General features: G+C 38.4%; 1 protein-coding gene across 1 annotated transcript in view; it reads right to left on the reverse strand.

Moving 5' to 3' along the window:
• The window catches only part of thsd7ba (thrombospondin, type I, domain containing 7Ba), a 115,587-nt gene that overhangs the window by 3,564 nt on the left and 84,515 nt on the right, over positions 1 to 27,508 (reverse strand). Inside the window, exons 14-24 of the mRNA XM_030758123.1 lie at positions 25,377 to 25,382; positions 23,255 to 23,388; positions 21,943 to 22,093; positions 13,893 to 14,037; positions 12,728 to 12,843; positions 11,782 to 11,899; positions 10,101 to 10,246; positions 9,225 to 9,393; positions 4,815 to 4,988; positions 1,706 to 1,801; positions 485 to 567 (exon numbers count right to left, since the gene is read on the reverse strand). Of these exons, the coding sequence (XP_030613983.1) occupies positions 485 to 567; positions 1,706 to 1,801; positions 4,815 to 4,988; positions 9,225 to 9,393; positions 10,101 to 10,246; positions 11,782 to 11,899; positions 12,728 to 12,843; positions 13,893 to 14,037; positions 21,943 to 22,093; positions 23,255 to 23,388; positions 25,377 to 25,382 (1,338 nt within the window). The remainder of the gene's footprint in view (positions 1 to 484; positions 568 to 1,705; positions 1,802 to 4,814; positions 4,989 to 9,224; positions 9,394 to 10,100; positions 10,247 to 11,781; positions 11,900 to 12,727; positions 12,844 to 13,892; positions 14,038 to 21,942; positions 22,094 to 23,254; positions 23,389 to 25,376; positions 25,383 to 27,508) is intronic.

Genomic DNA, 27,508 nt, shown 5'->3' on the forward strand with positions numbered 1-27,508 from the left:
ACAAAATGCTTCCCACTCTAAACACAGGTTTACTTTTTCCAGCATTAAATGGTGCTCCGCTGGGGGTAGATTACACCACTTCCCAGATTTGGAGACATATAAGACTGCATCTTTCAGGCTAAAAGCAGGGACCCTGAACCAAATGCACTGTATGATTTCACAGCTTTGCATTTGTAGGTGCAGTAACATGGGGGTACTCTAAGGGGCAGTAAAACTTCAAGCTAAATCTGTTATTTGTCATTTTCATGCTGCTTGTGTGCAGTCCCCCCACCTCATAGGTGTAGTCTCTAACTGACATGGAGCCCACGTTCTTCTGTATTAATCTGATTATTCTTTAATGGCCTGTTCTGCCGAATTAAAAATGTCATCTGTCAAAATCCATTTAACTCCCCACCGAAAATGCGGAGGCAGCAGAAAAAAACAGAAAAAACACAGTGAGAATCACAGAGATCACAGCTGCCTGATCAAAGTACAATGGTCTTACCGGTGTGCAGTGTGAGAACGGTTTTGTGCACGGAGGATGGCAGTGTCTGAGCGTGGTGGGCCTTTTTTGTGGGAAACACCCCCCTGGAGAAAGACAGTGTGTTCTTATTTCTGTTCCTTTACCTATTGATTGCTAAATTAATGTACTGTCACACCAGATTAATGGGCTCAGTTGCTTATCTGAGACCCTGATCAGTTTGTGAACATTTTAATTCCAACATGGAAAATTGCATGCCAAAATATCAAAGACTAATGCCTTAGGTTGTTGCCTTCTTTGCAGAGGGAGGTTATTCCTTCTGGGCTCATATTTGCCAGAAACACTTCCTTGCAGTGATAAGATCACATTCAACCACTATTTACAGCACATCAATCTTGCCTAAAGCTTTCATTCCCACAATACCATTACCTTTGTTCTTTTTCTCTATGCCTGCTTTACTTCCCACAAATACAAATGCACGTTTATATTTATATGGATTGAAAGCCTCGCAGCTCAGAGTCTGGCTTATTGATTACTTATGTTAAGAGGCAGAAATCAATGGAGGCTCCACTGAGACTACGCAGATCAAATAAGGTGTTAAATTCAACTAGAACACTACACTAAAGCCATGCTTTTTGTGTGAGTGTATATATAAGCACATAAAAGAAACATGTTCCAATGGGAAACTGTGAAGTACCATCAGATTTTTTTGAGAGGGGGTAAAGTAGCTGATCATATTTGTAGTAGGATACATCCCATGGACAGTATATTAGTATTATAAATTCAACAAAAGATTAACAAATGCAAAAGATGTCATATCTGATCTTGTATCCAGCCTTCTTGGATCTTTTCCAGCGTCTCGTTTCCAATTATGCCCTGAACCAACAAGAAAATCCTGATCTAAATTTATTTCTAAACCACCTGCTACAGCCACCTCTGCTAATATTACCAGTGTAATAGCTTTCTTAGATGAATGAAAGCAAATTCACTTACTGTCATGGCAACGCTTACAAATTTCTTTTTGAGCGATCAAATTATCTGATATTGTAGCACATATCCGTGTGATCCAGACTGGATTGAAAAATGATTCAGTTCAGCATGGGGGAACAAAAACAGAACTGGGACACTTTTAGCTACAGCCTGCGTTAATCTGATTTAAATTTATGCAAGAATACGTCTGCGTTTTCCCACGAGAGATTCTGTTTGACCCATCTAGGGTGGCCAGAAGACGCAGCAACTGTTCACCTGTAACATTGACACCATCTGAGCGCTGACACCACACTGTTCTCTCATTGTTGCTCCATCCTCCTGTCCTCCATTGGTAACTGTGGCATCTTCCTCCTGTTGCAGTGGCAGAGAGGCAGAGACGATGCTCATTAGCAGTTTGTGTTGGGCATCCAGACCTGTCGTCAGGCCAAGATTGACATTAACTACCACTCCTCTCTGCCCTGCTGCTTCATTATAGTAAGACATATTGCAGTTTTAGTTGCACCTTTTCAACTAACGCAGTGTGCGATGAGACAAAGGTGATGAAAATGAGCTCAAAATTGGTGAAAGATGCCTGTTCTTTTTCAGGGAAGCTCCTATTTTCCCAGAGGAAGCTCTAGCCACATGTGCAGAGCTAAAAAATGGGATAAAATTAACAAAAAGAAACACCACAAGAAATACAGAATAAAGGCACGCTAGGTTAAAATGTATATATTTGCTATTGCTTACAGTTACCCTATTGTGTTTTTAAAACAGCTAATTAATAAGAGGAAAGAAAGCAATCAAGAGGCAAAAAATTTTGTGGCTGATGAGGTTATACGTACACACACACACACACACACATACACACACACACACACACGGGAGAATGGCAATCAAAAAAGTACAAGACTATTTAATGAAACAATCAACACACCAACAAAGTAATACACAATGAACCCAAAATTAACTGAAACTCAGAGACACAAGTCACACAGGTGTCTTGTAAATACACATATCTCCAATTTGTGAGTCAATAATCAGTCAAATGTATTGACCTCCATGTTTCATCAAAAATTGGATAAGTGGAATAACAGTTATGACCTTTCGATGGTTCAAATGCTGACTGTTTAATCATAGCCTCTTTGTTGCAATTTGTAATTTTGAAGTGCTAACCTCCTGCGACACAGTTTCAATGAGAACTTTGCAATTACAATCACCAAACTGCCATCTACAGCACAGATAGCCATTTAGAAACCATTTTTAGAAACCTTTTAGCCTTTTACTGCCAACAGAAAGGTAGTGCTCTGCTACATGCACGGGATCATAAAAAAAAAAAATTCTTTCTGTGTTCGTTACGAGAAGATATTAAGTTTACTGAATGTTTAACAGAAGGTGATTTCCACTTCATTGACTCGTCTTAGGGATAAGAAGCTTTTGTTCTTAAATATTGAGTGTTTAAAATTGTAATAGACGCACGGTGTAGAAGAAGGAGAAATGTACTTTTTCTGAAGGTAAATGATGACCTTTCATGTAGCCATGCTGTTAATCTTCTCCTGTGTTTATTTATTTATTTATCTGTAGATTTATGGAGACAATAAAGGTCAACTTGAAAGCTGGGAAAAAAAAGAAAAACAGCTTGAGTGGTTCAAAGGTTTTGGGGGCATGCTTTTCAGCTTCTCGGTTACACTTTAAAACTTGCAATAACTGATTTTTTATGCCTACTTAAGGGCAGTAGACGCAAGCTGTTAAAGCAACACAAGACATAATACAACATGCTGGGAGGTAGGGTGGTGGTGCAGGCACAAACACACCAAACCTTTGACGGGGAGCCTGGTGTTTGGCTCTTCTCTGAGGCCATTATTAAAAGGAACCTACAGCATGTTCTCAGTTCCAGCTCCAGATTTCTTTACTTGCAGTATTCTAGTAACTTTGCAGGGTTAACAGTTCAAAAATAGGACCCCAACTTTCTTCGGATTGGCTGTACCTCACAGACAGAAAGTGGGTGGGGCTGCTTTGCTCACATTCAGAGCCATGTGCCAGACGAGACAATGTTAAGGTGTTCTTCTTTCTATTAGTGTATTAAATTTGAAGTCAGATTGCAGCTGTGAACATAAATATTACTAAAACTGTTATTCTGTACTGCCACTGTTGTGTATTTGCAATTCGTTAATTGAGCCATATGCAGAGGATTGACCAGATTCTATTCCTGAATGTGGTGCAACAGTGCAAAAAAAACAAAACAAAAAAAAAACAAGCACTGCACTGTATTGCTAGTGATGCGTGAATGGCTCTACCTTGCTATGAAGCCAAACAAATCCTGTTTTTTCTTTGCTTTTCCGATTTTACTCCCGGAAAGCACTCTACTTGGGAGTGACGTCACTCCCAGCTCTGACATCTGGCTTCCGAGATAAATGGAATGCAGCATACGACATCGCACAAATCCAAGAGGTGGTGTAAAGGTTATGCCATTAGTGTAAACATACAATTACCGCTAGAATCCACTTAACTTTAAAACATAACATAAGGATGTGATAGAACCTGGCACAGAGGACTTATAATTCTAGGGGAGGAATATAAGTCATTACCGTGTTAGTGTTAACGTGGAGAATATTTATCCTTCTACTTTTATTTTGGCGATCATGAGCTTGAGCAAATGCTAACTTTGTCTGTTAAGTACTGAAAAAACAGAGTGCAGGATACTTATTAAACAGGCCGGGGCTGGAGTCCTGTTCCAACATACCAGCCAACATGGGCACTCATCAGAACTGCAGCACAAAACTGGAAATTTTCCATCTGTTTAGCCACAAATATTTAGATAACCTCTGAAAAGAAGAAAAAAAAAACAGATGATAACCTGAAAATTTTGGAATTGGAGTTTTGGCTTATAATCCATATACAGCACTATAACACAGCAGTAGTAGTAGCAGGAGTAGTAGTGGTAGTAGAAGGAAAGGATTTCTGTAGCATTAACAAGTTGATGTTAGTTGGTCAATGCTAATTCATCAGTTGTTTCAGAATCACTGTGATCAAATGTTCTAAGGCAGAAGTAACAAGGAAATCATACATTAAACTATGCAACACAAATCTAATCCACACTTGCTTCCAATGTCAATTTAAATGATCCATCACTGCAAACCTGAAGTCCTGTGGAGAAGGAAGGATTTGAGCTATATGGCAACTGTGAAAGTGCATGAAAGTGCTTTCCTCTAACCTTTGCAAGCAGATGTTAACAAACTGCTGGTATTTGGTGCATTTAAGTTAACAGCTATTGTGCATTTTGGTTAATAATAACAGTCAAGAAGAAAGAAAAAATCCCTGTTTTGCCCGACGTGTGCACTGTTGACGTGACTGTATGAAAACTATGATTACATGGCCTCCTCAGTACCTTTACAGGACTGGGTCTCAAAGACTTGATTTGGGCAGCTGGCCTGATTCTCCATGTCTTGAATAATCACAGCTCTGGAGCGCGCTTGGCGACCGGTGGTTTCAAAGCTCCGCCCTTCCAGGCAGGTCAACTGGCAAGAGCTCCAAGATGACCACTCAGTCAAATGACAGTCTCCTGTGGGAAAAAACAGTAAAACATCAGTGATAGCACAACTTGGTCAATAACACTGTCAGATTCTCTTTTCAGATACTTGCGGGTGGTTTATATTCAGCTTGCCAACACTATTTCAGGGATCGTTTTATTGGCTCCCCTGCTAGCTCCTGGAACATTAAAAAGAGATCGAAAACAACTTCAGCACACATCTGCGGCTGATAATGTAACAAATGCACAAACAAATTACTCAGACAGCCCAGTGGGTATTCAGAAGTAATAGACCAACCAGTGTTATAAATTATACAATACAAGCTATAACTCCAAGCCAGACTGTAAAGGTAAAACCCAGTACTGAAAGCGTCTCAAAGGAGAGGTAAAATTCATTTGGTTTAGTTTGAAATTTTTTTTAAAAGGACAAAGGCTGCTTGGTTTTTGAATGTCAAACACAAATATCTTTTGTATTTCTTGATAGGGTCACATTGTAGTGATAATATCACCCACAGCCTTGGCTACTCAGCCAGAACAACCCTCTGATTCTTTGCCCTGAACATCCATTAGTGACTGTCTGTGGATTGAAGCATCTCATTATCTTTTATCTTCATATGGATACAGTCTATCAGCTCTTCGCTCATGCTGCTAGAACTCTGGAAACATGCTGTGGCAATAGCTACAGTGTACAGCAAACAGCAACACACACATACACACACACGGACACACATACATCACAAGCATGTCAACAACTCCTCTTCTGGCCCCTACTCTGCGTCTGCCACCATCACATCAACACTTGCATGAACACATACACACACATCTGCTCTCGCCATCAAGCACTCCTGAATCTGAGCCAATGCTCAGAGCAAAGGCGGGCTGAGTGATGAATCAAGGAGAGGATCAGAGGAGGGTGAGAGGGATATGAACAAAAGCGAGTATTGCTTGCTCTCGCTTCAAAGCAAAAATTAACAAAAGCCTTACATGGAAATAGCCATGCAAAAGGAGGTCATTTTTTCAGGTTGTGATTTTATGATAATGATTGCCTGTCTTGCTCCCAAAAATAAATAAATCACATATATTCTGTACTGCTTGTTCAGCTGGGATATGCCTAAGGACAGTAACGCTTCATTATAGACTCTCAGGGTGGAAAGGCTGACGGTGACAAGTGAAACAGGTCAAAGCTGTCACCTGGCCTGTAGCTCTCTTGGTTAAGGCATCACATTTGGTCTTAATCGGTGATTCCCAAAGTATGGGCTGTGAAGGTACTGCAGGTGTGCCACAGTAACAACAGAAATTCAGTTTGAAATTATTCACAAGTATGTATAGTTACATATTTACATAAATTTTGCTATTTATATAAAAGTGAATTAAAACTGGTAATAGGAGGTGATTAGTATGTGATATTACTCATTATTCTGGCCTAAATTAACTGCTCTTATTTTGAAGTTTGTGTTCCAGTGGGTCACATATTGGCATTTGCTCTTTTCAGATGACTGGGTACTATCAGAAATTTATAGCCAGCAGCCTGTGTGTCATGGTCCCGGGCTGTTGGCCCAGCATTTTGTGTTTTGTGTTCTTTAATATTCCGTTAAATGTATTATGTAGTGTTTCGTATTTGGATTCCTCGTGTATTCTTTGGTTGTGGATGTTTGTGTGTTTATTGTTTATCCCGTTCCCTGATGTCAAGTTCATGTGTCCTAGTCCTGGGCTTCGTGTTTAGTTACTTCCTGTTTTATTTTGGTGTGTCTTTGGTTCTTGTGCGGTGTGTTTAGTTTTGCTTCCTGTGTCTCCCTCCCAGGTGTTCCCTATTGTCTCGTTACCTGTGTGTATATTTTGCCTCAGTCTCTCTTTGTTTCTTTTCAGGTCATTGTTGTTGTTCCTCCAACTGTGTGCTCTCATGCTTTTGTTCTCCCTTATGCTTATGTCCAAGTCAAGTCAAATTTTCAGTTTAGTTTGTATCTCTGCTGCTGGCACCCATCCAGCTTTGTTCTTGTGTTACATTCAAGTGGTTAAAATTGAAATTTGAATCTTACTCTTGCCTATTGAGTCCTGCTTTGGGGTCCTCTGCCTTGCCTAACACAGCACTACATCACACTGTGTTGTTTATGTTTATTGAATAAAAATTTTAAGCAAATACATCGCTTTCTCTTGTATTTCCATTCGAATGAAGATTTAAGATTTGGCCCAGTTGGATTTTCTGGTTTTAAGTGGGCTGCAGAACTCTTGACTTTGGGAATGGCTGGTCTAAATAAAAAAAAAAACAAAAAAAAAACCTGAGCTGAATATCAGTTAATAATGATATGTTGTCTGTTTGTTGCTGTAGTGACTTTAACAGTGATGAGCTTGACTACGCATAGACCCAATTAAAAATCATGACAAAGGTTTATGGTACAGTTCCTCACCAAAATAGCCAATTAATAGCCTGCTGTGACAGTTTAAATTCAGTGTAAAATGTCTATTATATTGTTGGTTACATGTTCTTTTTGATTTAACACACATGGAGTGTTAATATATTATAAACAGCAAGGTTGAGAAGCTGTAGCAAGCCTTAATTTTGGAAAAGTCTGCAAGACAATTTGCATAAATTGATATGGCGAATAAAACAAGTTTTTGCATTATAGGCTGCTGAGGTAGTTTCACCATCATTTCTCAACTCATCTGTGTGGTACAACAAGCGGCTTGATTCATTAATTTTTGATAAGAACAAATAATCTTAAAAGCACTTCTCAAAGTGCAACCCGCTGGTCAACTGCGGCCCTCGGTGTCATCCTATGCAACCCTTGAGCATGACAAGAAAAGAATCTTAGCAGACTAAACCAAATAAAACTAAACTAAAAATAAAATAAATAAAAATGAATACAAATAAATACACAAGCCATGAGAACTATACTATTATTTCATCACAGTAATGTCAGAAATGATATAAAGACACAAAGTAGTAGTGAAAATTTTAAAATATATGTTCATATTAATTTGATGCAAGCAACAGGGGAGACCAGTTACTGTAGTTTTCACAAGAATTTCTTCCCCCCATTCATAAATGATAAATTTCAGCTGCTCATCAGTTTGAGGACTTCTTTGTCAGAGACAATGTTTTGTTTTTTTTAGTAGTTAACAGGTTTACAGAGCCATTCTACAATACTGTGATATATTTAAAAATTTATTTGAATGTATATACCATTCAGCAATAAAGGGGCCTTCACAGATGTGTAATTTACCCATGCACATGTGCACTAAAGTATGCAATTCAAAATGTATTGGAGCTGTTTTTTTACTAGTTGAGGGCCCAAAGATCATGACCATAAAATCTTATCCTTATCCTTTGCACAGAATGTTTTTTGTTGATATTATACTTAATAAATGATAAAAATGTCCCTAAATTGCAATTTACATTGAAAAATGTTAATATTTAATTATAAATTTTTTTGAACCATACAACTTCTTCAGGTTTAATTCAATGAAACATACATTAAATTCTAAATGGCCATTCAATAAAGAGCTGAAATAATTTGTAAATCATTGCATTCTGTTTATAATTAACATTTTATACAGTGTACCAACTATTTTAGAAATAGGTCTGCAATCTATTAATTTTTTTATCCTGATCTTTTCCATACACTGATTTTGCAGTAAGCACACAAGGATTGTTTTCTATTGGAAAATTATTGCCTTTACATTTGAACAAGCTTTCTCCATGCAGAATTCCCATAGGCATTAAATGCTGTGATAAGCTCAGTGATTGTTCTCAGCTATGCGATCTGCTAAATGTTTCAATTAGCAGATGATGGTTTTTCATGCTTTATGCAGCCATGTGATGTTACAAAATGCAGTGTAACGAAATAAAGTGCTCCCAGGTTACTGATTGTAAAATTTGTCTCTTTTATAGTTATTGAGTTGTTGCTTTTACAGCACTGATGCTCTTTGGTACAGTACTAGCCAAAAAGACATATTCCTTTTTCTTTTTCCTAAATCAAATTGAATATGGTGTCATGGTGTGAACACGGTTCCTTATTATTATTGGACAGGCCAAACTAGATAATGTAGAGTTACAAGGGTCATTAGTAACGCTGTGACTTTTATTGATTCTGCAATTATTTAGCAGCTGAAAATGGCAGCCAATTGGAAAAAGGGCAATTTATTGGCAGATTCCAGCAAATGAGTGTGTGTTCAAAAACAGGCTTATTGATTACGTTGCAAGATGGACTAAATAATTGTGCAATTGTGTGGTGAATCCAAAATGACTAACATGTTTAAATGCAGTGTTACCTGGACAGGGGACGAAGCAGGGCTGCTCCATTTCCTGCTGGACACGCTGCCTCAGTATGTCTCCACAAAGCTCCTCCTTTACTTGCTGACGAGGAGACTCATGCCAGTTTCCCCAGTGGACAAAACATGACAGGTTTCTTCTTCGAAGCCCCTCACCACACTCTGCACCCTGCAAAGACACACAGATATGACGTTAAGTATCTGCAAAGGATTCCTTAACTTTATTTAAACATTTTTACAGCTCGTTTTCTGTTGAATATCGCTGACCACATGGACTACTGTTTCATGATTCATATAATCAGTGAGAGAGACAAAAACAATTAAAATTTTGCAAGCTCCAATTAGAATTACTGAAGCTATTTTTTTTTTACAGTGGTTTAAAAATTATGCATGCACCTTTTGCCTTCAGTCTTTAGAAAATTCATCAGATGGCATTGTGTGCATGATGAATGCAGTTTTTCTAGCACAAAAAACATTTGTAGACCAGTTTTGTTGAGGTTGAATTCATGCTTTTTCATGTTTAGTTAGCAGCATTTCTTCTTGTGCTCTTCCTGTTTTGTTGAAAAGTCCATGTTTTATTGTTTTTTTTGTATGTTATTAGAAGAGTGTGAAACCATTTTTCCTTGTGAGCAAGCACATGTGCGACGAGATACACCTGTAAAATCATAGCAGCTAGTAGCTACACAGCACCACTAGTGATCAAAACTGAGCAGGGCATTTTTATGAAGAGACAGCTATTGCAACATCTTTCCAAACTGCACAAAGTAGACATATACGATGCTGAAAGACTGCTAACCACAGGAATCACACATGGCTGGTGAGTACAGTGGAAAAAGACATCAACACAGGGGCAGAAAATTGTAATGCAGGTCATACTTCAACTGTGCATGGGGACCAGTCACTCAGCAACCACACATAGCAAGGCCTTATGGGGCATGGTTTGGTCTGGGAGAGCTGGTTGGGACAGGGACGACCCTCCTCCTGAGCCTCCTGAAGGATTCTGCGGCTGCGCACAGACTGACCTACATAACATAAAAGCAAACATATAAATGTGAAGAAGAAAAAAACTGACCCAAGTACATTTCCATTGGATGTTGACTTTAAAACAATAAAAACACAGTGGGACTCATCCTCTTAGTTCAGCTCATTCTATCAATTGCATTGTGAGGGACATAAATGGATCACTACACAAACATAAGGCTCCATAAAACAACTGTTAATACAATGAGTGGCTGAAATGAGCGATGATGAATCATTCAGAAATGAAAATAGGCTGCGCCTTCTCTTTAGCTCATGAAATATTTTCCCCATGACAAAGAGGAATTAGTGTAACAGCACTATACATCTATGTCACCGTGCCACTTTATGCTCAGATCCTGCAGTTTCCAACAAAAGTGCTTCATTCAAGTGAGCCATTAATAATGTGTGAAAGGAAAAGTTTGGCAAATGCCAGCAGTAAAAAAAAGCAGCGTGTGCCTGGGTCCTGTAAGCCTCCATGAGCCATCCAGTTGGCAGAAGTTGTGTGTATGTGTGTGTGAGATGCCAGGAGAGATGCCGAGCTCTGTGAGCCCCAGGAAGACGCAGCAAAAAGGACATCCAGCTCTGCCATCTCAAAATCAAACCAAAAACATTAATGCTGCCATGGCATCCTGACAAAACAAGATCCTTGCATCGTCTGACACAGATATGACACAAATCCTTCATCAAGGCAGAGAAATGTGTTTCCCAATGTGTGAGAATGAAGTGATAGTAGCAGAAAGAGTCACAGTAGCAGTGACTGAGGTGTGAAACAAAAGGTTTTGAGTTTAAGTCCCTAGCTGAAACCCTGGGCTACTGTGAGCGTATTGGAAGAAGGGGTTAACTGTAAGTAAACTGCCAGCCAGCAACAAACTAAAATTAATAAACTTAAGAAGAAGACAGCGCTGAGTCTCTCTAATTAACAGAATAACAAGTGTTCTCTTTGGGAGATTGGCTTTTGGAAGCCGAAGCAACAATGTATGCATCCAGGTTAAATCATTAACTTTTGTATATTGCATGAGGTTATGACATGACTTGCTCAAAGTGATACCAAGCGTGCATGTCACAGGTTGGTGATTGCATTTTTGCACTCACGCGGAGGTAGGTTATATATTTTATTTAGGCACAATGAATCATTTATGGTGTCCATAAATGTGAGTTATGTGAAATTTACTTTAAATGCACCTATTGTTAAAACATAACTTCAAAAGGAAGTTTCCAATGTTCATCAAAAAAAATTACTAAATAAACTAGGTTTCATGCATTATATAAAACAAAGAGGAAACAGTAATATAAACATTATTGAAAGGAAAAAAAAAAACTCAGCACACTGTTTTCCTGTATAATAAGGCACTGGATTACACATACGCGTAAATATTTTAATGCATTTAAATGTATTCATGCACAATTCAACATCTTGGTGCATGTCTGAGTAGACGGAATAATGAGGCACTGCATATGTAGTCCACTGTGTGTCTGTTTATCAGGTTGTTGTTCTCAATGGTTTAAGTTAAGGTTTTTTAGCCCATAATGTTTTTACCTTGGCTTCCACAGCTGTGCGAGCATTCTGCCCACAGCGACCACTCAGAGAGTATACAGCTGACGGGACAGTTGACTACGCAGGTCTCGGATAGAATCCACTTGTTGATCAAGCCAAACTGCAGAAAACAAGAACAGATCTGAGAGGAGGGCTAGCTAATTATTTCCACTAAGAAGAAAGAGGGAGCATGCACATTTCCATATTTTAAATATGTTACAGTTCATTTTAGGAAAGTGGAAATGCAGCAGCTGAACAAAATTACCATTAACAAAGCTTTCAGATGTTATTGAGCTTGTAATGTACATTATATTTAACATAGACACAACATTACCACGACATTCATCCCATTAAAACTGCATTAACTGGATAGTGCAATATGATTCTACCATACATTTTGAAGCAAGACTTATAGTCAGTTTGCATCACAAAAATAAAAAATGTTCTAATCTACTGTTATTCAATTACAGTGATGTAACAGCGCCATTTGTCTTTGCACAAATCAAATCAATAACATTAAGTTCTGTTTGGCTTGGTGGCAAAGTTGGTAGGAGATCAGTTACAACATTTTCACTTAATCAAATTGGGCAACTGGGCTTTCAATAATAAATAAGCTTTTGGAACAGAAGGAAGGCTGCAGCATTGCATTATCCATCAATATTTCAGATTTCAAGAAATATCACTTAATTTGGTGCACTCCCATCTGTATTTTTAAAAAACTGTTTGACTTTAAAATTTGACTCGCACCCAAAATATGTGTGTGTGATGAAACGTTTTCATTTTTACATTAACCTGTTCATCACTTTCTATAGTTATATATATTGTACTGTAGTGACACCTGACATCTCCTGCCTAAAAAGATTATGTAGGCAGAAGATGAATTTATTTCCTCAGGAATTTCTGTATTGTGACTGTACGGCTTAAAGATCTTTGTCTACACAGCGATTACCTGCTTGCACTTCTGCACCTCCATAACCTTGCCATCGCTGCGAATACAATCCAGGAGACGAAAACGTGATCCCTGACCACAGATGGCATTTTCACTAAGCTGGCATGTACTCCAGTCTAGATAGACACAGCAACATATCTTCATTAGTCTCACTGTCAAACCATCTTTTATGTCAGCACTACAACAACAGCAACATTCTGTAAGGAAATCCCAGTTCACCCAACATACAAAGCTCACACCTTGTATTATTTTGTTCAGGAAACTCCTTGAAATCAGGAATTCTTTTTAAGAGAGACTTTAAGAGAGACATTGCTGAATGATGAAAATGTCATAATTTTCATCAAGTCAACCCTGACTATGCTGGAAATAATTAACAATAACTCTTATTAATTATTCATTTTTCACTATTAATAATAATGAATAATTAATGGTTTATATTAATTTGGGATCTGGCTGGTTATCATCTGACAGTAATCCAAAGCCTCTGTGAAAAGGTAGGTCATCCTACCACTTGAAGATGAGCACATTATTACAGTTGCAGAAAGTAAGTAAAAATAGCCTATTTTTAAAAAAAAAAATTTATAATCAACATGTAGCCTCACCCTTAGGCTGAATGCGGCTGTTTACCTGCTGCTTTTGTGAAAACGACTAATACAAAGTTGGAATGTCAATGTTGGCTCTTTTTTCTTCTCTGATGAAGCACAGAACAGCATGATAAATAAAGTTTATTATTATTACTATATCACATATATATATAATATTGTTTATTGCATAAAGGAACTTTATGGGCTGAGAGGCGGGTTGCGCCCTGTATAGGTCGCCAGCCTGTCGCAGGGCTAACACAGAGAAACAGACAACCATTCACACCTATGGGCAATTTAGAATCACCAATTAACCTAACCCCAGTAACTGCATGTGTTTGGACTGTGGGAGGAAACCCATGTTATTATTGCAAAATAACATTGATAAAATAACCTTCTCCCGTGTATCATTATAATGCATTCTGATAGCAAGAAAATTTTACCTTTTTCTGATTTAGGTGTACAATGACCCATGGCAATTATGGGGCTAAAAGGCTGTAATCAAAAGTCTCAAAATCCTTGGCTACATTTACAAAGAGTGCAACATGGTATACAGATCAGAAGTGATGTGCAGATCTTCCTACCTGAGACTCTGTACTGGTAGGTGAAACACGTACTATTGAGAACACAGGGCTCTGATTGGACCACCTCTGGACAGGGTGAGTTATCTGAGGCTGCAGGGCGTAGGATATGTCTGCTTCTGTTCCTTGATGTTTCTTGGTCACACTGCTGCACAAAAACAAACAAACAAAACAACAACAACAAAAGATTTTTAGAGTTTTAGAAATCAGAGTGATGGGATAAATCAATTTGGAGCCAAGGCATCCTACAGCAGTAGCTGTCTTTAGCATTAAGTTTTATGATCTACCAAGTAAAACATACATTCACAGCATAAGGTATGAAATCCATTGTAAATATGTCAAATTTTGTTTTGCCACAAGAGTGTGCAGGAACAAATTATAACTTCTTCATCTTATCACAAGAACTGCCTTTTACTGTGCTAATTTTATTTAGGCTTACAGTAATTCAAAGTTGAATGCAATACCATTCAGTATCTGAACAACACCCAGCAACTGTACATCTCCTGAACCCCTTATAATGTATAATGAATCCAAAATGCATACTTTCTGTAGTCGTTCTCAGAGATATACCTGGTCATTATTATAATCACAGAAGAAAATTAAAAAATGAAATAATTTAATCATGTAGAAAGAATATATTTTTCTTTACAATTTATGTTTATTGGTCCCTGATAAACATATTTAATCAAAGAAAAATAACGTGAATGAGTCAGCTCAAACACAGACCCTCTTTTTCTCTTGACGCGAGCGCTCTCAAATTACACAGCACAGCCTGATTTCCACACAGTGTGTCATCCTTGGGCAGAAGCTGCCTAATAAAAGGTTTATGAGAATGAAAGCTACAATTGTTGCTCTTCCAGAATTTGAAAGCAAGATAATTTCTATTGATATGATTATGGTTAATTGCAATGAAAACATCAGTGTTATAAATAATAGAAAGTGTTTATGAATTCTGCAAATGCAAACAAATTAAAAAAAAAACAAAAAAACACCAAAACAAAAATACAAAGAGCAAATGTAGTCTTTCTGAGGGAACCTTTTAACTATGCCTACATATACTTTTATGGAAAATACCCAGGAATTTACTTTATAAATAACCCTTAATTTCAGTAGTGTTATATATTCTCTCTCTTTTTGTAGCTATATATTTTGTATAAACACCTTTTCCACCATCCACTCAGACTGAGCAGTAACACCTGCTTGGAATTCAACAGTAATTGACTCATAAAACACATTCACTATATGGTAACTGCTGTCTTCAGTGTGTTATATATAATATATTTAGCGGCTGGACATCTAAATAATCCTGCAAAGTCGATGGGCTAGGAGAATTTATCGACTTTTACTCCACACTGTTAAAGAATCGACCTCTACACCACACTGTTAAAGGCAGATGAAGACAAGTGTGATAATTATCGAAAAAGCTATTAGTTGAACCGCAAGAGTACAACATTTACTAAATATCTACCAACAAGGTGCGTTAGCTTGATGAAAATCAAGCTAATGTGCAAATCTTTGCAGCCACAATACAGTGGACTTCCACATTTACTCCTCTGTGAACTGAGGAGTAAAAGAACTGTTAGCTTGGTCTTTGATTTAAGAGGTTCTTGCTCCAGCCTCTGACGGGGACGGTCGCATTCTATCTCTCTCCCTGCCCTCCCTATCTTTCCTGCTTGCTGCTTGCTGTGAGAGCGTCTCTTGCACACTGTTCGAATAAGAATAAGATTGAGAGCAATATGGATTTGGCAAACTGGGCCTTCAAGACCATGGATCGAATTTTTTCCACTATGAGATCTGGGAAAGGGGAGCCTGCGTGTCCGAGTGGAACAGACCCGGTTGGATACGTCATCGATTCTTGGAGCTCGTGGAGACCTGTGTGCTTCTCGGCCCTAGAGGTGGAAGACGTGGAAGACGCTTACATATTTGGCTATCTGGTAGCGGTATCTTTTCTGTTTGGGCTTGGAGGATACCTGATTTACCGTGAAATCAAGAAAACCTGGACGGCAGTTCGACATCTGCAGAGGCTGCCGACCCAGGTGGATGGGCTGACCAGAATGGTACAGACTCAGACTCAAAGCCTGATGAACCTGAGCCGTAGACTTGGGGAGTAGCAGGTGTGAGGGGTTCGATCTGGAGATAAGGTACGGTTCTGCTCAGTGAGGACGGTAACTAATGAATTTGGATTATTGGATTTATTGAATGGTTTCCCAGTGAGACTGAAGGCTGTTGAAAAAACAAGCAGCCTGTTCCAAAACAACACCTGCATTATCAGAATTCGGCTCCCTAGCCGGCCTTGGCTGGCAATCATATCTCTCCAGAACTATGTGTGAAGGCCGCTATCCCCCTCAGCCCTCTCTGTGATTTGTGAAGCTGGATCTGGTGTACCAAGGCTGCTGATGAACTTCCATCACTATCAGCAAACTGTTTGCCTGGGAGCTGGCATCTGGGCTCCACAATGCCCCCACCCTCTCGTCTCCGTCTGTGTCCCCTCCTGACCCTGACCCTACCCACCATACTGCTATCCCGGCTTTATATGTGCAATATGCTTTTTGCTGAGGTGTTTTTTGGAACCTCGTAAGGTGTTCTTTATGAACACAGTATGAGATGATTTTTTTGAACCTAACTATCCCAATGTATCTCTTTCTGTCTCTCTGCTAAAGGTAGCGCCGTTGTGAAACGGTTGCATGACCTCAGACATCTGTCCCCCCCTGTCTGTGTTATGTTTTTGTTTTGGATGGATGTTCTGTTAACTGCAATTTCCCCATTTGTGGGACTAATAAAGGCATTCTTGATTCTTGATTCTTGATTCTTGATTCTACTTATAAAAGTCTTTGCATTGAGCTGCATTTGTTTCTCTGCACCTGACGCAACAGAACCCACACCTCAGTCATTGTCACCTCCTAATGAGCTGGCAGTGTGTGAAGCTCATGAATCAGCTGCAGTCATTGTACCTTTAATGTGTTCACACTGACAGTCACCTAACCACACACTTACATTTGCATGCTACATGCAGAGACTCAGAGATTAAGATGTTTTTTCTTACTACAGTATCTCATTTACTGTAAAATATACTAATTGGTCACTTTATTGGCTAAATTTTGCTACCATTGGGCCCTCTTCTGCCATCAGAACTGTCTTAATTCTTCATGGCATAGATTCAACAAGCTCCTGGAAATATTCCTCAGAGATTTTCATACATATTGACATGACTGCATCATCATGTTGCTGCAGATTTTTTGCAGATGATCTATTGGATCGAGATCTGGTGACTGTGGACTGTTACAGTGAACTCATTGTCATGGTAAAGAAACCGGTTTGAGATGATTTGAGCTTCATGACATGGCGGGTTATCCTGCTGGAAGCAGCTCAAGATGGGTTCATTGTGGTCATAAAGGGATGGGCATTGCCAGCAACAGTACTCAAGTATGCTGTGGTGTATAGATGATGCTCATTTGCTATTAAGGGACCCAAGGTTTGCCAAGAAAATATCCCACAAACCACTACACCACCACCATCAGCCTGAGCTCTTGCTACAAAGCAGGATGGATACATTTTCATGTGGTTTACACAGAATTCTGATTCTGACACTACTATTTGGATCTTGCAGCAGAAATTGAGTCATTTGACCAGGCAACATTTTTCCAATCTTCTATTGTCCAACTTTGGTGAGCCTGTGCAAATTTCCTGTTCTTAATTGACAGGAGTGGCACCCAGTGTGGTCTTCTGCTGCTGTAACCCATCTGCTTCAAGGTTTAAGGTGTGTTCAGAGTCTTTTTTTATACCTTGGTTGTAATTAATTATTTGAGTTACTTTTTTAATCAGCTTCAAAGCAGTTTGGCCATTCTATTCTGGCCTCTGACACTGACAAGATATTTTCTCCAAGAGAACTGCCGCTTACCGAATAGTTTCTCCTTTTTGAACCATTCTTTTCAGACCTGCTTGGTTTAAATCACATGCTGCCATGTGATTACCCAATTAGATATTTACACTGACAAGCAGTTGAAAAGGGTGGTCAGTGTAGTTAGTCTGTAGTTAGACTAGCCCAGCAAAGCTACCAAACTGCTAAAATAACACATACACAAAATTACACGCAGAATTTAGTTTTTTGCCATTACTTGCAACTGTAATGAATCATGACATGATCAATTAGAAATATTCAATTGTACAATTAACTATTTTTGAATAGATGTGACGTTTATTCTTATAGAATATGGCTGGGCGAGGTATCGAGTTTTTAAGAAATATTAATATATTTTCATACATGATATAAGATGAGACAATACCGTTTATATCGATATAGTCTATGTCACGTTACAGTCATACTTGTAGATGCACCAGTTCACCGTTCTCTTCTCCCAAGTTGTCTCTGAACAACTTCACACTGCCCCGCCTCTCTCCCTCACTGCTTCACCCGTAAATCATGCAGGAAGTGACAGCATGGCAGCGTTGCCAAGCCAACTTAGCGACTTTGTTGCTAGATTTAGTGGCTTTTCAGACCCTCCTAGCGACTTTTTTTTTCTCAAAAAGCAACTAGCGATGGTGACGTCGGCAGCTTTTGGAGAGTTTTGGAAACCTGAAATCCTCCTCTGTTGCCGTGCTAAAATCCTGCTGACTGAAGGGTGGAATTTTATTCATTCAGTCTGTTTACATGTTTTGTTATTTGCACATAGTAGTGGATGTACAAGAGTACACACAGGAGGAAGCACTTTGGTGAAGTCTACTTCACTGCAGACTGGCTTTTTAAAGAATAAGTCAGCCTTTTGCTATTTTTGCTCTGTATCTTTTCTGTTTACATTTTAATAGTAAAGCTGTGAGTCTTTTGTTATGGAGGGAAAAAGCATTAATTTATTTGAGGACCATTTTTATTTAAATATGCCAACAGTTTAATTTTGAGCAATTTGTCATGTACATCTACAGCTGAATGTTAATAAAAGTGCCTGTGTGACATTTGGGACATGCAGCTTTGACTCAGAAATGCCTTTTTGTTTATACCTTTTGGGAAAAAAAAATATTGAGATATATATTGTATATCGCCATTCAAGCTAATTTGAAATATTATTTTTGGTCCATATCGCCCAGCCCTATTACAGAATATAACCAGTTTAGGAAAAAGTAACAGGAAATATTTATTTTAAGCCATTATTATGATTTAACAATTGAATATTAGATATTCTGCAACCATCTTTTCCAAGATCAAAGTTGTGGTTTCTGACTTTTCAACTTTATATAGCCATTGTTTTCATCAATCCAGAAACCACTAAAACAGATTATCACAAATGTTTGAATGTTTCTTAAAAAATTTTATGTAATGCAATTTTTAACAAGTTTCATAATATTAAAAATTTAAAAGACATTTGCTTTAAAGTATAACATGATCACAGAGTGTCTTTTGTCCTGTCTCTCTCCCCTCAGCCCCAACCGGTCACGGCAGATGACTGCCCCTCCCTGAACCTGGATTTGCCTGAGGGTTCTTCCTGTTTTCCTTCCCTTTCATCCCGAAGAATCTTTGGCACTTAGAAAAACTGAGTAAACCTCTTCTGTGGTTGCTACAATATTTGTTGTGTACTCTTATCTATTTACATTATGTGGGATGGTGAGATGAGATGGTGGGACTAGATTCAAAAATATTTTTCATAGTTAAGGTAGGCTTGTACACTACATGAATGAAGTATTAGGCGACACCCCTAAATTTTCTAAATTAGTGTTTTCAGTCCCATTGCCACAGGTGTATAAAAATCAAGCCAAGTATCAAGCTTTTACAAACATTTTGAAGGAATGGGTCATTCTAACAAGCTCACTAACTACTTTAATAGTATGCCACTGTCACAACAAATCAGTTTGTGAAATTTCTTCACATTTAGATATTCCATGAACATTAACATCAGCGCAAAAACTGTGTGCCAGGAGCTTCATGGTACGGGTTTCCATGGCCGAGCAGCTCCTGTGAGTGTAAAGTCTAGGTGGCCTGTACTTTTGTCCAATATAGTGTACTTAGATTAATAGTTGAGTCTGATTTAACTGAAAAAGAAAACTGTACTGTATAACAAATACTGTATTATATGTATTATAGCACAAAATTGCATGGTGACATTTTAGTTCATAATATTTTACAGTGTACAACTGCCTTGGTGAAGAAAGAGTTCCACTTTGGCCGGTAATGCTGAAACAAAGCCGAGGTTTCAAAGACGTGTACGCAGAATGTCTGCACCTAAACTATACTGTTGATTGACCATGCTGCGAGAATGATGTAGAAACTTATTCATGAATATTGGCATAATAGCATAACCATTCTGGGCTTATTCTTATTGCTCTGCAATTCATGCCTTTTTAAAATAAACTTTGAGCTACAGTTCCATAAAAGTACATTTTCATTGGATTTAACTAAAATAAAACAAGGCTGAGGAAAGGGAAGCGTCACACTGTTATTACCTAGGATGCTAGCTTTCATCACTACGCCACCTTAGGACCCCACTGGAGCACCCATCTCGTCACAAAGCTGTACATACAGCACAATATCTTCATTCTAGCAGAGAGCAGGAATAACCCAGGGCTATAAAACTTCTGCTAATTACAGTGGACGGGCATACTTTGCATAAAATATTTCTGTCTGAGCTAACATTATCATTTACAGAGGAGATTCTTTCACAGCATGGGGATGCAGAATCAGTGATTGTTGCTATTGTTATGTGAAGTTGTTGAGTTTGAGAGAATAACTTCAAGAAGTGCATCAGAACAAACAAAACATCAGAACATCTCTGACTCTCCAAATGCATTTTAAGGTTGACAACAGAGACTATGAATCAACTGTATATCCAGGGTAGGATAATATTTGTCTCACATATTTTATTTTAAATTATTTTGATCAGTTTTATAGCTAAAATGCTAAGCTCACATTACCATTATTTCTTTTCTATCCCATTTAAAAAAGGGTAAAAAAAAAAAATCTCCTATTTAGACACTAGTGTGAAATAATGTACAACTCATCTGTATATTTCATATACCTGAAATCGGCTTCCTAGTGGCCAACTTTAATTAAAATCAGCATTTGACTAAACATATACCTCCATCAGTATGTAGGCTTTCTTAGTTGTAAAAACATGACTGTTTAATTAGCTTCCAGGCTGATTTGTTCTGCACTATTTTTTCACCTATTGCATTACTACATTTAATAAATGCTAAAGTGCTACCAAATTCTGCAGACTGAAACACTGTATGGGTCAAAATGTGCGTGAAGTAAACTAATTAGCTCCTTTCCCATCCTCTGACTCTAATGTTCCTCTCCAATGAACTGTTGTGTTTGACAGGAAACCTATAACGCAGCTAAGAGGCCATGTGACCAATAGCCTGTGGCTACAAACACTAGGAGACATATGCTACGTAGTTGTTGCCTGAGGACTAAGCTTCATTATAGAACGAAGGTATATTAGTAAAGTTAATTTACCCAGTTTACCTTAAACTCTGCAGAAAGTGTTAGGATTATCACAATTTATTTATCACAAATGACTACCAGTGTTTCACTGTTCTGTACTTAGAATGTGAATATGTTTTTTTAACCTTTATGCTGAAGCCATACAAAAAATGCATTTACTGTGATACACATTACAAAAAAAAAAAAATATTCATTTCTAATGACATGAACATAATACATGATAAGTCCAGAAAGCTATTTAGGTATTTATGAGACCATTAATGGCAGATAGTTGATATAATGCATAAATTAATGCACACACACACACACACACACACACACACACACACACACACACACACACACACACACACACACACACACACACACACACACACAAACACACACACATATATATTCTCTTACTTTTAATGACTGAAAATAGCCAAGAATGAAATGCAATATAAGATTAGTTGTGTATATTTCCATTTTTACCTGCACTTTCTACTATAAATGCTTCATAGTATTTGATAATTGCTTTTTTCTTTTTTTTAATTCTGCAGACCAAACCAACAAATCAACCAACTGACATCATCACAAACTGTCAAATAACAATCGAAACAGCCACTAAAGTCTGCTTCTTACCAGAGGGCAGTTGCTCCAAGGTCCCCAGGGTGTCATGACACAGTCATTGGGGCATGCCAGATAGCAGACCTGGGCTCTGGGTGGCATTTCTTCTTGATCACACAGACTATCCTCCACCGTGCTGTCATTTGCTGCTCCCTTGTTTACACACCTGTGAGTGGAGCAGATGCAGCTGTGTAACAAGTCTCCAGAGTCCTAGCAGTATGCTTTTTTGAGTTTTAAAACCCATTTCTGAGTTTATGACTCACACTAGATTACATTTTTTTTCCTTAGATGAGATTCTCAAGGTAGTAAGTTTTTACTAGAAAAATAACTACAGATTGTTCTTCATTTCACATTAATTATATTTCCAGAAGAGTAACATATTGTTTGTGGGGATGGCATAGAATTGTTGTACAAGAGCAAACAGAAAAGATTCCCAGCTGGATGGTTGGCTTCACTTGGCTGTCCTGCTAAAACAAGTCTCTACTAATATGAGGTCACTACTAGCATCTCTCAAAAGTGGGTTAATTAAGACTAACTAATCATTACCTAACTTTTCAGTAATGTAGACTCTCCCAGTAGGTGATGATTATCTTCTACTGTATTAGTAGTCAGTTCAGAGTTTTTAAAGAGTAACAGTTCACTATATAATAGGTTCATTACACAGTAAATACTGGCATTTTTGTAGGTCACAGCGCTACTATACTGTTGTCTAATACAACGGTCAACTCTCCAAAACCTTTAAATGGTTTTAGGTACTGAAATTTAACCGTGCAATAAATAAGGGTAAGACAAACTAGAAGGCTTCCATGTAAACTACTAACACACAATGAATTTTGCTGATTAGCTGTCCTCAGAGAGAGGGTACATAAGGTACTGTAAAAACTTCTTAAAAGGGTAAAAATGGTCCCTGTAAAAATATACTTGAGCACTTCTGTTGGAGGTGGGTGGCTGATTAACTTAAATCTATTTCTGTTCCTCACACTTAAAGCTGGACTTGCACTGGACAATTCCAGTTCAGTTTCTTTAGACACAATAACACAGTTGCCCAAATCAGTGTCTATTCTCTTCAGTGGTGCTTAATCCAATGCTAAGGTCAATACTTCATTGTTTTCCTCTGTGGCTTTTTTTAAGTAGCACTAAAAGGTAGTGCACAAAAATCTATCAACACTCATTAGGAAGCAGTGGATTGGTTTGACTGTTTATTGTCCCTTGGCATTGCGAGTACTAGGACCAGTGAGAGCGCCAGATCCAGGACTGTCGCCAGTCTGCTCTTCCCGCTGTTGCAATCCCAGGCAAATAGTCTTCCAAGCCTAATCTATTCACTGACCTGATCTTGCGGCTTTGGACTCCCTCTCCACAGGCAGGCAGGTCATCCACAGTGTTGATGGTACAAATGGACCAGGGCTCGACCCGCCACTCATATTGGCTGCATTCACTGTAGCATGGCAAAGCTGCATACACCTGTATATAAACACACACGCACAAACGCAGGAGGAAAAGGACACATATCATAAATAATGGATAGAAAATACTGACGCATGTGACCTGAAAAAATGGACATGCATACAAATCAGCTCATACACACACTGACCCCACCAGCCCTCCACACACAAACATGCTACAAAAAGAATAGCTGGTTGTTACAGTTATAGCAAATGGAAACGATGTAGGGACGCTTTTAGTTTTCACACCTAATGAAGCGTCTCTAGACTAGAAACAGTATCCCACCTGAGTTTTCCTTTGGTAAAGAAAGAAATACACACTACTTTGAGCTTTCAGGCTTAATTTCTTACATGTGGCAGCATTCTCTTCATGTTTTGTTTATTTTTAACATCAAGCATTTGTGTTTTCTTGAGATGTTTTGAAGTCTGTGCCGCAGCTTTATGCCAATTGATGTCCCTTATATTTTAGAGTGCAAATGAGGCTAAAACATAATTAAAAGCTGACAAAGTAATAAAAATTAAATGGACAGTCAGAGAAGCTAGAGAGAACGAAGGCTCTACTACAGAGAGGTGCTGAAAGGTGTTTTATATGCAAGTATAGATGAAAATTCTTTTTATCCACACTGAAATAAACCTATGCGTGAAATGGAGAGAACAGCATGGGGTGTGTGAAACGACAACGAGCGTGGCGACAGGCCCTTCAGCTGATGATGTAATTGGCTCGATTTTGAGCCTATTCACTTTTCTCCACTCAGCCAGTGAATCTGGCATGTCTGTTTAACCAAGGGAGCAGCCAGCACAATGCTCCTGTAAACACATGTTTACTCTCAATCTATGTAACTGTCTGCCACAGTTAAAGGTGCACTCTTGAGGACAATTTGTGGAGAAAGCTATGACAAGCTGTAATGGGTGTCACTGTGGTGTGTGTGCACTCGCAAGTGTGTGTGCTGAGATAGAGACGGGGAATGAGTGTTGAGTATTCCCTCCCCTGCGGGCCACACAGATGCCTATTACACACGTCATCATCTCCCATCTGTCCCTGCAGATGCCCCTAGCTGGGTAAACTGGCAACTGTTCTTCTTGCACATGCTCCACTACTACTGCGGAAACACAGCACCAGATGAAGAGGCAATCTTTATCACCCAAAGATTGACTTTTGAGGCATTTTTCTCAATTAGTACACTATTTATTCATCACTAACACCAACATTTTCAACCTGGGCTACGGTGCCACAGTACATATGCATTCAGATAGATAATAAATGGCAAGTTAAAGCAGGTATACTACAACAAAGAATAGAAACTTACTCGCATTTATAGAGCGTATTTCTAGCATTACTGACCAAAGGATTATGATCCATGTTTAACTATACATTCATACACCACTCTGTTCTTTACATTTTAAGCACTTTATTGACCTCACATCCATGACCAATTTAGAATCTTAAATTAACTTAACAGGTATGTCTTTGGACTGTGGGAAGATACCATAGGATCAAGAAGAAATGCACAGAGGAACTGAAAAATCATGTAAACTTCACACAGAAAGACCACAGGATGACCACGAGATTCAAACCAGGAACCTTATTGCTGTGATGCTACACTGCTAACCACTGCACCAAATACATCTTTTGTCACACACATTACAAGAGCCTCTCATTAGAGATCAAAAATAAATAGGCTTTTTTTTTTTTATTCCTTTTGAAAGAAGTTTCAGAATCTTTTTTTTTAAGACTAACAATGTAATAATATTACCTGACTCAACTTCTTTTAAGCACACTTTAGAAAACTATTTACAATATAATGAAGTCCTGACATCTCGTCAGTATGAATTTCTTGAGTTAAAAAGCAGATGATGTATTTTCTAAATGCACTTCGGATAAATTTCTTCCATCCGTGTTGCACTTGACCAGAAAGGTCAGAAGTAGATGTGACCTGGACAGATCTGGCATGCATTTTGTCTTCATTAGCTAAAGCAGATATACGTACAGAATTGAATAGCACTGACCTGAGCCTGCGTGGATGTCCATATTAGCAGTGCATGACAAGCCAGAAGTTGGGCAGGGGAGAGAAGAACAATGATATGATCATTAGTATAGATTTTGCCTGCAGTGACAGAAATGTATAGTTCTGCCTAAATTTGAAATACTGCATTCTCCTCATTGTTTCATTAATGAGGGTAAAGGATGATTAGGTACTTCATCATCTACAGTGAATCTAGGTGTTCTGGATAGTTTACCAAACTGAATGATTAAAAATGCTGCGAGAGTTTTAAAGTGCTGCAGTTGGTTGCAACAGCTGCGCTCCGGCCAGACCTGCAGCTGAAGGCAACTCCAAGGAATTAATTTGTCTGGAGATGGTGAGCGGGAAGTCAGCGTGAATAAGCATATGCTCAGAGAGGCTGTGTGCTCTGTATCTAAACAAGGTTACTTGTTTAAACCCTTTATTGACCTCACCTCCAAAATAAAGTTATATCTTACTGACGAGTTATTGTTCTGGTTATTCTGATTTAGTTTGAATTAAAATAACATTTGAATAAAATAGATCAAACTGACTAACTGTAGATTTAAATATAGGGTATATTCATCCAAAATCAATATTTACTAGACTCATGATGCTTATTTAAGCCAAATACCTTTTGAGATGGCAAATGTACAACTTTATAGGCAAAATAAAAAGAATGTACACCTTCTTTTAGTTCTAAGGTTTTATATAGTAAAACCTATATAAGGTTTTACTATATAAAACCTTATATATAAAATATATATATATATATATATATATATATAAAACAATCTGGTCCTCACCAGGTCTTAAAATTAGGTAAATACTACCTCAAATGAACAACAACATATACCATATTACACCATGTCATGATTTATTTAACAAAAACGAAGTCAAAATGCAGAAGCAGTGTGTGAAAAAGTAAGTACACCCTTACTGCTTCCTCTGGAATTAAGAAGGCAAGTAGCATCCAGGTCCTGCTAATCAAATGCACTTGACTGACTGATCATCAACAAGAATACACACCTTTATAAAAGTAGAAGTTTTGTCAGTTTGTTGGTCTGGAGCTTTCAGGTGTGTTAACACAATGCAAAGGAGGAGAGACATCAGGAGTGATCTTAAAGAAGCAACTGTTGCTGCCCATCAATCTGGTAAGTATTATAAGGCCATTTGCAAACAATTAGTGCTTCATTCTATAGTGACAAAGATTACTCACAAGTGGAAAATATTCAAGACAGTCTTCCTAGGAGTGGATGTCCCACTAAGTCCACTCCAAGGTCAGACTGTGAAATGCTCAGAGAAACTGCAAAAACCACAAGAGCTCCATCTTAGACTCTACCGGCCTCATTTAGCATTTTAAATGTCACAATTCATGGCACTACAATAAGAAAAAAACTGAACAAGTATGGCTTGTTTGGAAGGGTTACCGGGAAAAAGCTTCTTCTCTCTAAAAAGAACAAAGCAGCACAGCTTAGGCTGACAAAGTTGCACTTGAACAAACCACAAGACTTCTGCAACAATGTCCTTAGGACAGACAAAACCAAAGTAGAGATGTTTGGCCATAATGCACAGTATCACATCTGGAAAAAAACCAACAAACAAAGCATATCAGCACAAACATCTCATACCAACTATCAAGCATGGTGGAGGAGGGATGAGGATTTGGGCTTATTTTGCAGCTTCTGGACCTGGGCACGTTGCAATCATTGAGAAGACCATGAACTCTTCTGCTTACCAAAGTATTCTAGTGTCAAATGTGAGGTCATCTGTCTGCCAACTAAAGCTTGGACAGGTCATGCAACGGGAAAATGATCCCAAGCACACCAAGAAATCTACAACAGAACGGCTGAAAAAGAAAAGAATTAAGGTGCTGCGATGGCCCAGTCGAAATCCAGACGTCAACCTGGATGAAGTGCTGTGGTGGAAACTTAAGAAACCTGCATAAATGAATGCCCACAGATGTCAATGAACTGAAAGAACTCGATAGAGAAGAGTGGGCCAAAATTCCTCCTCAATGATGTGAGAGACTGACAAAATCACACAGAGAATGACTACTTCAAGCTACTGCATCATGGAGTGTATTTAGTTTTTCACACACTGCTTCTGATTTTTGGCTTCATTTTTGGCAACTAAATA

The sequence above is a fragment of the Archocentrus centrarchus genome, chromosome 21 (genome assembly GCF_007364275.1).
Source record: "Archocentrus centrarchus isolate MPI-CPG fArcCen1 chromosome 21, fArcCen1, whole genome shotgun sequence".
Classification (NCBI taxonomy): Eukaryota; Metazoa; Chordata; class Actinopteri; order Cichliformes; family Cichlidae; genus Archocentrus; species Archocentrus centrarchus.